This window comes from Pogoniulus pusillus, chromosome 29 (genome assembly GCF_015220805.1).
Source record: "Pogoniulus pusillus isolate bPogPus1 chromosome 29, bPogPus1.pri, whole genome shotgun sequence".
NCBI classification, from domain to species: domain Eukaryota; kingdom Metazoa; phylum Chordata; class Aves; order Piciformes; family Lybiidae; genus Pogoniulus; species Pogoniulus pusillus.
This window is the reverse complement of record NC_087292.1, coordinates 7,947,781-7,959,857: the sequence shown is the minus strand read 5'-3', so window position 1 is coordinate 7,959,857 and position 12,077 is coordinate 7,947,781. Positions and strand designations below refer to the sequence as shown.

The window sequence follows — 12,077 nt, the reverse complement described above, 5'->3', positions numbered from 1 at the left end:
GAGCCAATCCTCACCGGGCTCCCTGCGGGGGGCAACTGGCCAATAGCCGCGCTCTTCCCACAAGGCTCCGGGGCGTCCGCGGAAGGCGCTGGGCCGCAGCGGGAGCTAGGCCATGCGCAGCGCTGGCCGGGCCTGGGGCAGCGGCGGCAGCCGGAGCGGCGGCAGGAAAACACGGCGTAAGGAAGCGGGGTCGGGGGTAGAACAAGGCAGCCTAAGAGCAGGAGCCAGCCAGGAAAAGAGCAGGATGAAGGGGCGGTGTGGTTTAGGCGGAACTGACCCACCAAAACGCCTTTGGAAATGAAAGGCCCAGCAACACTTGTTAAAACTTTATTGATTGACCACTTGATTAAAGCATGGACTATCGTAACAGTATCATACAGAGTATTTGCATGTAGAAAACTTTACAGTTTTTTTTTTTTCATATTATATAATATTTTGGTAGTCTTAAAAATGTATACATCCGTTGGGGCAAGGAATGCTCTCGTTTAAATTATTGGTAGTAAATGCACTTAATATGGAGATCTTAAAAACAAAAAATTAGGCATTTTAAATATGTGAAAACATATTTTACACAGAAATAACATTAAAAGTGCCAAAAAAAGTCAATTTACATACTACAGTTCTGACCAACAAAGCTTAGTTCTAATTTGGACTAGAAGTTACTATTTTTAATCTTCCTTAACAGTAAGACTGAGCTATAATTCGGGGGCTGTTTGCATGTATGAGAGGACATTGGTTTAGACTGTTTGGTTTAGAGTTTGATAAGTGAGATAATGAGACTTTGATAACAAACCACTCTAAAAATAACTTTTTGTGCTGCAAGACAGTGAACATGAAAGGGCTTCTTATGTTTTCCTCATTAGCATCCTCCCCCCTGCCTAAATATTTCCTAGAGGGTTCCAAAATAAGTAGTAATAACTAATACCATGCAGTCTCCATATGTATACCATTATAGGTAAATCCATTTATAGTTTAATTTGTTGCATAACACTACTTTGAAAGTCTAAGAGGTTATTTCTTCTTTCTTCATGTATTGCACAGACATCTCGATAGGCTGACACAAAACCTTGTCTTCATTCACAGTCCAGCTAGAGTCAACAAAACCACCACGGGCAGGTAAAGCCTGTGCCAGCCGTCAGGACAAGATCAAAACTAGCAGTGATTACTGCAGGAGTTTGGGCTCAGCGTTTTTAACTTCATTGAGATGACTATGGGTTATGATCTTCCTGATGCTATACGGGAAACCAAACAGCTGATGTGAATATTTTACTTAACATACCATTCTTATTGCTTCAGCATGTACAATCAGCTCCAAAAAAGTGACAGGATTAAGGCTGTTATAGTCCAATTGCATTCCAGTCCCCCTTCTCCTTCATGCACTATAGTCTAGGATGTGTTGATGTCACATACCTAATTTCAGCAGTTTATAAATGGCATAAATACAATTAAAAATCTCTACTAAAAGAACAGTCTCAGACCTAAGGCTGAAGGAACACATTGATTAACACCCTTAATCTGTATGCAGAGATAGTACAAATGTTGCACATCAAAGAAAACCCACAGTGAAAATGTAAAATAATGTAAGATCTGAAAATTAGGAGACTTGTTTCAAGACAGGAGTTGTAAGGCTTTCAAAGTGTAAAGTACAGAAGAAGCATGCAACTTAGAGCAGTTTGTGTTTTGACAGGAGAGAATGGGGATACATTCAACAAGGCAGTGACATTCAAAGTATGAAAAAATAAAGTTTCATAGGTTCTTTAGGACTGGGAGAAAAGGAATAGCCTATTCTTATACATTATTTAAATAGAATTAAAAATAAATATTTCATTTTTACTGCAACTGAGGAGGTGACATTACCAGGGAATGAACAGCTATAATAAATGGAACACAAAAAGGACATTGCAAATGCAGCAAGTTAAATACTGGCATTGCTTATTCTTCATTCTTCTCCTATTGTAAAAATGTAGCCATATATTCCTTTCTGCCAAGTATTAGTGTGTGGATTTCATGTAATGGGCATTTAAGGTAAAGAGCCACAACCACCATGTATTTTTCTTTGGTTAAAAATAAAAATATGAAAGCCTTATCACTCCTAATACCTGCCAGCCCATTCCCCAACAACACTCGTGTAGAACAAGCCAGATTACTGTACAGCACCATATGAACCCTTTGGAAACAGCTCACAAAAAAGTCTCAACAGCTCTGAGAATGGAATATCCCAAGACAACCTCACCTAAGGCTGCCCTAACAGGAAACTCAAAAAGCAAAATAACAGGTTGAACAGTTCATACCATTCAAGTAGGTTGTTCAGTTTCTTGTGTTTTTAAAATACTGTTATATTTTAGGTGTGCTGCTATGGCTAGCACACCAGTTTATACACCACCTTTGTTTATACTGATGTAGAAAGCAGAACCTCTCCTCCCATCCCACCACACTCTTCTAGGCTAGAAAAGTCTTAAACCCCCAAATGAAAACTATTTCAAAAGTCAGATCTCAGTCCTGCAGTTCTATCGTGGAAATTGCTGTCAGAAAACTCATGCATTTCAAATAAAGAGAAGTCTCCAGGGCAGGCAAAGCTGCAGTGCTAAGTCATATTTGCCTCACAGATACCAATACATCTTCATACTTTGAAGGTAATTCATATAGTACATGAGTGAAATTGTTTTAAAGTTTTGCTAGAGCAGTTTTGAGGAATTTATTTAAAAGCTTTTTTTTCTGTTTTAGGTCACAACAGGAATTAATAGTTAAGGATAAAATCATTTGCACAGAAGGATAAATCAGAAGTTGCAGATCTGTAGTAAGACAGAATTTCATATATATATTAAGGACAGGACTTTTTACTAAACTGATACAATTACTACTAAATACATAATACCCAAGGGCAAAAAAGGTGGGTTTATTCTGACCCTTGTTTTCAGTATTACTGTGATCTGGCACTGTATGCAAGTCACTGGAAAGTTTAAAAGTCTTTGTTTTGTTGTTTGGTTTTTTTTTTAATATCTAACCCAAGACTGACAAGCTAAATAGAACAGCTGCTACTATGTGCTCCTGATGTAAAACCTTCCATAAAACAGGTCACAGAAGATGGAAAATATTAAAAAGTTTTTAAAATGACTTTCTAAAACAAAAGGAAAACCCTTTCCCCAAATATCCTACATGTTGTCTGTCCACTTCGAAAACCATAACACACTGCCTGGTCTAGTCATGTACACACAAAGAAAAACCCAGAATGATCTTCAGTGCCCATCAGCCACTGCAGTGTAGTTTATTATGAACACGTCCTAACATCACAAGGCTATACAACTAGATTCATTTTTACGGGGCAAAATTCCTATTGAGGAATCCAGCTGCTTGATCAGATTTAGCTGGGATGCAAGACTGAACAGTTGCTAAGAGACCGGAAGAGACAGACTTGACCATAAGGATGACTAGCATTGAAACACAGAGACTTTTACAGCTACTGTATTAACTGTGTAAGCAATAATTTAAATAAACTTGCTGATAGTTTTGTAGGATGGACAGAACAGGATGTTTTTTCCCTCCTTCCCAGATGCCAGTGTGGTAAGAGTAACTTGCTGCTGTGTTGATACACCTGGGTCCTATGCTTTCCCATCCACTTGAATTGATCTGTGGAATGCAGCTTTCTGTACAAGCTGCAGTAACCAATCCTATTTAGGGCTGCCATGAAGGTAAGGTCATCCCAGTTGTCCGTATCTGCTCCTCAGTTACGCAGATTTTGAACACAACACCTATACGGAGGAAGAACTTCCGTAGCACAGCTCGAAGCTCAGGAATCAGGTCAAACTGCATGATTTCACACAAGTATGGATAATATGTTGAAGCATGTGCTCTAAACTGTCAAAGAAAAAAACAATGTTATTGTCTCACTCTAGGCAAGTGCTGAGTTTTTCCACATTCATGACTGCACTAACTTGTTAAAGCATAGGTCTCACCCAATCCAGAGCCCTCCTGGACCATCAAAGCTCTTTTCCACAGCAGCCTTAGATGCTTACAGCAAACCAAAACATGCATTTGGCATTAAACTCCCCTCAAGTGAAGTCAGACTATTTTGTGGCTTAGGGACTTATGAGGGTAAAGACTACTTGTAGACAGCCCCCTCTGGTGTGAATTCATTCAGTTGCTTCTCCAGCCTCTTTAAAACATCATTCCTAATACACAAAGCCTTCCTTTCACAGCTCAATCCACAAGTGAAGAAGTATCTCCATTATGTGTGTGTTTGGGTTTGTTTTATCCTCCAGTGAACTGCCTTTCAGAAACTGATTCACCATCTCTTCTAGTACATGCACTGTCAATCCTTTCCTTCTCTCCTCATGCTAATGACGACTTTACACATCTTTATTTTTATTTTCCCTTGGATAAAAGATATCTGAGTAAGGGTCTAATCTACACAAGAGCCAGTCTATATCCCTTATTCCTATTACACTCCTTCAACCCTTTCCGGGTCCATCACACCATTTCTGATAGAGGGGATCAGACTAACTACTGAAGATGCAAACCTGTCAAGAATTTACACAACAAGAAATATATTTTCTCTTTTCCTAATAGGACTCAGTATTAGAGCAAGTATATATTGAATATATACACACACACACCACCCTCAGAAGCAGAAGCGACAATACCTGAATGGAAACAGACATCCAGCCTTTTCTTACCTTTTCATCACTGAGTTTTAGTGTTTTTGTCAAAAGCAACAGCAAGAGATTGGTCCAAGCTTCTCTGTGGCTTTCTGAGTTCACAGTAATAAAATACGCCAGGGCTTCACTGCATACACTGAGTAGATGCCACAGTTCAGACAAAACAAAGAAAACCCATCAGTACCATGCATTGCTTGTCCTCTCACTGTATTTTGTTCAAGCAAGATGTATTTCCATGGGAAAGTTTTCCACTACACACAACTTTAATCACAGACACCTGCCTCAGTGGTTTTCGTGTTGCAGCAGTAGTTATAGATAACTGAACTGAAATAGTTTTCATGTGAGTACAGAACCATGGACTCAGAGCTGGAAGAGTGATTTTCCTTCAACCTGTAAACAGCATTTCCTGATCCATATACTGGCACAGCTCAGGCAACAACATCATAAGGGTTCTCTCTCCAAATCCAGACTGCTTTATTAAAGCTCTGCAGAGCTCAGCATCATGGACTGAAAAGGAATTACTATTGTATTAATGAGTTTTCAGTCCTTGCTCTAGACTGTCAACATAAGGTACAAAATGTACCACTTCACAGGGCAGAGGGGGAACTGCTTTAATTAAAAAGGCATGGAACCTCTCCTTTTACACACTAAAGAGATAAATATGTTCACAGATGCTGATAAAATCAGAACACTAATGAAAACCACTGAGTTAGTGCCAACAGCAAGTTTCAGAGTTGTTCATATTGAGTAGGAGATTAATACACTGAACCAACAACTTCTCAAAGGGTACTCCAATACATTTTTATCTCCCATTATTATAATTTTCTACACTTACCTAAGTTGCAGGTACACAGCAGCTCATGTTTACATTACTGTATCCTAGTATCTCTTGACACTTCATTACGTATTCGTACACCACCACTTTTGCCAAGACAAGCTTTTAACCATGCAAGAAGTGGCTTCATTTATTCCTAGTACACTGCTTCCTTACTGCTAAATTCACTTTTGAGAGGCTGGCCATACATATCTGTGCACCATCCTGGCTGAAAGCAAAGTGCATCAGAACCAAGCTGATTCCCTCACCTAAGCAGTCGTTGCTGTATAGCATCCCAGGAGTCTCGGCGGTTTTCATCGACATACATTCTGAAGAGTATCCTCAAGCAACAAGCCAAACTGCTGGTCTCTTGTTTTAAGAGATTGGGTTTTGATTTACCCTTGAACCCTAGGAAAATGGTTACACAAAGGGAGAGAGGGAACACTTAGATTCGTAGTTATTAGCCACGAGATAAAGTTTATCCAAAATACCTCCTCTAGTGATCATCTGTGATTTCTTATGCAGATACTATTTCCTCCTGTCTAATTTTGATTGAGACTGAATCTATTTATAAATATATTTAACTACAGTAGTACCAACTGTAGCTGTATTTTAACTAGGAAAAGCAACTAATTTAGCAAATAGGGAGGAGATGAGTAAAGAAAGCTTGCCCCACTATCAGTCACTGTAGAGATTATTGCAGTAGTTTAATTTTGTGTTTCAATAGCTAAAGCTCTAAGTGGGGCTCAGTATTTTTAATCAAACCAAGAATAAAATCCTTACCTGCTCTCCATAACACAGTTCTCTGTTCATAATTTGAATTAAAGGCTTTTGAAAATGAATGAGACTCTTGCAGGCAATCTAATAACTTAAAGAGATGATGTGAAGACATGTATTTATACATTCCCTGGTCTTCTGTATCAATGTGGATATCTGCATCCAATGCATCTCGCTGAAAGAGGAAAGGAAAAAGTGGGAGCAGTGTCAATAACATTCTTTTTAGATAAACTTAAGAGGCTTTGATATTGCACAGACTATACACCAGAAAGCCCAGATTCCAGTTATGGGTGCAAGCAAAATATTAGTGTAATACAGCACAGCAGAACGGTCCTGTTAAGTATCAGAGCTGTGCTCCTTTCAGCAGGATATTCTAAAAGAAGAAGTTCATAAGAAAAAAAAAAACAACCCACCAAACACTCAAGAACAATACGGGAAGTACCTCCCTTATCAAGGCATAAAACAAGTCCTAGCAATACAATACAGAACATTTCCCCTCCCCTAGGGGTTGACCGAGTAGGTCTGCTGCATTTTGAAAAACATAAAAATGAACCATGAAAATGGGGCAGATTTCAGTATTGCATAGTGCAGAATTCTCCATCTTTGGCTAATAGTGAATTTCAATAACACTGGTCAATATTTTTAGCTAGTTCCATCAGGAATTTAACTATATCATCCCTGAAACACCCCCTAAATGCACTAGGCCAAACTTCTAATCTTAGGCCTTTGTTAACACAGCCAAAGAAGAGCTACCTTACACTACTCCCTAGAATCAGCTTTTTCAGGACCTCAGGACAAGGACCTCTCAGAAGTTGGTAATGAGTCAAATCTTGATTGCTAACTGTGCTAAAATTCAACCTTGGCATCTCCTACATAAACACCTAGAAGCTGAACAAAGCCTCAGTTGTGAAGACACTCGGGCTAAACAACACAAAAGATTGCTCTCCCCAAAACAAAGACAGGCATTCTTGATGAGTACATATTCATTATAAAAACAACACACTACACTGATAATATTGGGAGGCAACAAAAGTAATCAAAAATATGAATCACAGCTTCATAGTAACAAAAGACATTCAGGGTAGCGCTGACAGAAAAAGGAGTATGTTTGGTAAACACATTTCAGAGCATTCCACAGGCTTTGTACTTTACTGACAACAACGTTGTAAGTTTGATGATACCTGAGCTGCAGCCATGTGCTCAGCGTCTTCCTTCTTGCTTGTTGCTGGATAGAACACTATATTGTCAATGGTCTGTATCAATTCCAGCTGCACCACACACTTTATAAGGAGGCCAGCAAATAGTTTCTGGTCTAATGAAATGAAGTAAAACAAACTTCAGAAACAGCTTAATGACAATTCACTTACAACAGGTCAGAAAAGCACTACGTTATCATTTTGAGATTTAGTGATGCTTTACATTATCTTATAAAAAAGAACATTTCTCTGTGAGGCATGAACATGTTGTAAAGATGCACCCCAACTTTCTCTACAGAACTACAGAAGTGGAGTAAGAGTGGCTGTAGAAGGCCATCTAACACACTGGCATTCTTCCTTACTTGTATAAGGACCACCTTTCCAGCTCTCATCTGTTGGATTTGAAAATTGACTTTGTCCTCTCTCTGAAGCATTTTTATCCATGCTGCTTAAGGACTGGCGATCCAAGTCTAAATCCTAGAAGAGAAACCAGAATTCTAGCACTCCAAAACACTAAATAGAAAGCATTTATCACTTTGCAGATTACCTCACTCTCAGTTCAAAAAACCTCCTGAATCCAATCTCTTCTATTGTCAACTGCAGTATGTGTTCTCAAGTGTATTTACTACAGCAACATATTTTGAAAGCTAACCTAGCAAAAAACTCTCCAAGTTAGCCTCTAGCACTGAATTGACTCTTACCAAGTGTTTTTCCAGTGAGTCTTCCTCCATTCCTGCAGGCCTCCATGTCAGCAAGCTTCATAAAGTATTTTTAAAATAAATAAATAAAAAAGTAGTAAATGTTGTTGCTCTGGAATCAGGTAGCAGTATGAGAATTACATGTATTAACTTACACATGAGGAATGGTGGTTTTGAAGATTTCTAGCATACAATTGCATGTCTGGCCCCAGACTTCAGGGCTGAACTTCTGTCCATTTAGTATAACCAGGTTTTCTAGGCAGTTTGTACCTGATCGAGCCAACTGTTCATTATCTGTGAAAGAAATGTTCCATGTTTATCAACTGCTGCTACATCAGTGAAAAACTCAGCATTCCCTCCTTACTGCTCCATTAGACATTTCTACCAATACTGTGAAATCATTCTTAGCACAAAGCCTGCTTATGAAGTATGTCACAGTATCATCAAGCTCAGGAACCTACTGAATCAAAGTGTTTAACAATAGGCTTGAGACACCTCATATTCGGATTTCAAAGGGCAGGAGAGAAGCAGAAAGGAAGCACACAGTGAGGCAAAGGAAGGAAAAACACCAATTATAAACTTATGATTTCTTGCAAGGTAGTGCCCTCACACATTCCATGCTAGCAGTATTTCAGGCCTAAGAGTTGGACCCCAAAAGAAAACAGAGTCTTCAGAAAGTAACATTTAAATGTCCTGGGTGGCTGAGAGAGGGAGAGGGGGAAGAAAAATAACATTCACCAGAATCCATGTGTATGTAGGTGTAAGTAAATGCAGCCAAACAGAGAAAGGTTTCTGGCATAAGAGTAACAACTCTTTTAAAGTTTCTGCCCTGTCACAGTAGCACGACAAGCGTATTATAAACAAATCAACAGAGGAACTGCCTGACTGAACAGAATGATGCTTGAATTTTTAAGATGCTGCATCCATCTATTACATAATATTGTACTAACAGCAGTAGTTCTAAAATTCAGTTAAGGTTCCTCTTTCTAAGTAATGAGCATTGTGAAAAAACAACATTCATCAAAAGACACAAGATATAAATAAGCTACCTTGTTTTACACACCAGTGTAACTGTGCAAGTATATCAGGAAGAAGGATCTCATTTAAAGCTTCATAAAACTGTGTAAATACATCACAGATTGCATAAAGTGCATGGTTGCATGTAGTGGTCATCCATTCAGATTTCTATGAGAAGAAATGAAAAGTCTGGTTTATGGGAGATCTTCTACAATCAGAGCACCTGGCTTATGCACTGCTACCTGAAGGACACAGCAGTCTCACTACTGCAGATGCCTCAGAAGCATTTAATTGGATACATGAAGACTGCTCAGAAAAAGGCATTTTCACCAAGTGTCAATAATGTCCTTGAAGATAGACAGGACAGATGGATAGGTGCCTAATACTGTGACAAGTTCCACACACAGAACACAGCAGAATACAACATGTGGGGCAGCATGGGGTAGATATACACCAAAAAGGCCAACAATATAAAGCCTTGATTGCTTCAGTCCTAAACAACTCTCATGTTTACTTGCTCTTACCTCTGTTTGTTGTTCGGGGAGTTTCATGTTATCAAAAATCCGAAACACAATTCTGAACAGATCCTGCCACCAGTGCTTTTCAAAGGTATGGCCATAACTCTTCATTATTTCAAACATCACTGTTAAGCCTCTATAAACAAAGCAAAATAATAAAAGAGGGGGAAAAAAAAAGAGTTGAGCTATGTACCTAGGAGATGTCTTCATTAATGGGAAACAAGAAGAAATGTTTCATTACCTTGTTCGAACATCTAATTTGCAACGATTGATGATACAAGAAAGTTCAAAGAGAATGGGAAACCATCCTCTGACCCATACTCTGTCCCCAGGAGCAACATTCATGTCATCACTTGTGTATTCTCTTAATACCTTGGAGATGAGCAGGAAGAATTAAATTAAAACCCAAAACCAACAAAGCCTCTATAATCTTCACAGCTGACAGTATGGATACTACTAGTGGCACAGAAAGGCTTGCAAAGTTAGCTTAGTTTCCACCATAATACTCAAATCCTGTAAAATCTAAGTCTTAGACATAATACTTGTGAAAATATTAGAGAAAAAAAAAGTACTCCAATTTATTTTACTTCAGTCTTGCTTAAAGGCTTTAAGAGTTTCAGAGGTTTGGACTTTAGGAAGCAAGTGTAACAGTGACAGGACACAATTATGTAAATATAGGCAGTAAGGAAATCTAAGTTTGGCATAAATCAGTTGTACACTTTTCTGACATAGAATACCACATGGACATCCCACAACAGTGTGGTAGTTTGAGGGATGCTAGATCCCCCTTAAACAAAGCCATAGGGATGGAGGCTCATCCCAGGGGGATGGACTGGCTCATCCCAGGATATTATAATATTGTCATTCTATTCCTTTTCCGGTATTACAACTTAAAAGATAGTGCCTGACTTGATCTCTCCCCCTTCTCCTCCCTGCTTCTCTTGCTTCCACTTCACCAAGCAGTGTGCCCTTATCTTGGTTCGTGGGGGAGTTGGCAGGCAGGGAGTTGAGCCACTGAGGCCTTGGGGCGGTTTCAGCCTACCCTTAGGCCAACTGAGGGTGGAAGGGGAGGAGGATTCTAGAAGGACAGTTTGGGCCAAGTGAGTCTTGTACTTAATTCTACCTGATTGCCTTTTGTATATATGCTCTTGTAAATAGAATTTCTCTTTAAAACTTCCAATCAGTGTGCAGTATCCTCATTCTCACTCCTGAAAAGGGACAAGAGTCAATTCTGTTCTCCAGAACTGGGTAAGCTCATGGCCCAAACTGTAAGAAGTAGTAACATGCAACTGCAAACTGCAAGCTCTTTTCAGCAAAGTGATTATTGTATTAAGTATTCACATAATAGACTTGTGTATAGAACCATACATGTTTGTAACCAATTTAACTAGACATAGTAAGGGAGATAGAAGTAGTGTTGTTTTCCCAGCCATCCTAACACTGTATGTTTAAGAGTCTATTACATTCATCTGTTTCCAATTTGGATTGATGAGACTTTTATTAATTACTCCTACTTTGCTGTTTACATAGTACCAGAACAGCTCAAATGCTGCTGGGAGGCTAAAGTCTGAGTCTGAATGCTCTTCCCTAGTTACAAGATTAGTGTCAGTTTAACAGCAGAAGATGGTGCAAGGACACATAAAGGTAGACAGACAGAAAATACCTGTGGTCTTTCTGAAACGTATTTTGCACAATACCGAATTAGCCTAATGGCTTCCATGCTGGTGTCTGGAAATGCAACGTTGCAGGCAAACTCAGAAAGACATTTGACTGCATCCTGAAATGAGTCAATTGCTGCTGGAAAGTGCTGTTGAAAAATATTTGCTGTGAAAAAACAAACAAAAGTTTATTGATATTTACATCCATCGATAATTGCATTGATCTACATACACCAGCCATGGTGTATCACTATCAAATGGACAAACACATAAGGACTGGATTGTCCAGAGTAAACACAGCTCTCTACCTTCCCTTCCCTACCCCACTTGTCAGCATCACATTTCCTTAGGCTGGATAGTTACCGATATTATAATCCTGGTTTACACAGTTCAGTTTCGTCCCACATCACATGCAGCCCAAAGCTTTTAATATTTGGAGAAATAGGAGCTGTTAGCTTTCCTGCTGTAAAGCAAGTTACCCAATTTTACCTAAATTATCATTTAAGGCTGTAACCACACATATTCCATAGCAACAAAGGGAAAAACCAGCTAGATTTCAGACTAAAGGATAAACTACACACAAAACAAGCTGTGTACAAGCTTTTGAGCAAACTACAACTCTCAAGTTAGCTGCAACTTTTGTTACTATTTACATATATTGAGTTGTCTTCCCTTATATCTGAACAGCAGTGCTGCCATTTTCAGTCTCCCAGCTCAACAAATGTATTAACTACATGCTACAAG

General features: G+C 39.1%; 1 protein-coding gene across 1 annotated transcript in view; it reads right to left on the bottom strand.

The window, feature by feature from the left end:
• Positions 1–311: 311 nt before the first annotated feature.
• The window catches only part of ARFGEF2 (ADP ribosylation factor guanine nucleotide exchange factor 2), a 37,937-nt gene continuing 26,171 nt past the window's right edge, over positions 312–12,077 (bottom strand). Inside the window, exons 28-39 of the mRNA XM_064167768.1 lie at positions 11,339–11,499; positions 9,917–10,047; positions 9,682–9,811; positions 9,190–9,325; positions 8,296–8,434; positions 8,144–8,198; positions 7,805–7,919; positions 7,428–7,558; positions 6,253–6,421; positions 5,739–5,877; positions 4,674–4,791; positions 312–3,855 (exon numbers count right to left, since the gene is read on the bottom strand). Coding sequence (XP_064023838.1) covers positions 3,673–3,855; positions 4,674–4,791; positions 5,739–5,877; positions 6,253–6,421; positions 7,428–7,558; positions 7,805–7,919; positions 8,144–8,198; positions 8,296–8,434; positions 9,190–9,325; positions 9,682–9,811; positions 9,917–10,047; positions 11,339–11,499 — 1,607 coding nt within the window. The 3' untranslated portion in view covers positions 312–3,672. The remainder of the gene's footprint in view (positions 3,856–4,673; positions 4,792–5,738; positions 5,878–6,252; positions 6,422–7,427; positions 7,559–7,804; positions 7,920–8,143; positions 8,199–8,295; positions 8,435–9,189; positions 9,326–9,681; positions 9,812–9,916; positions 10,048–11,338; positions 11,500–12,077) is intronic.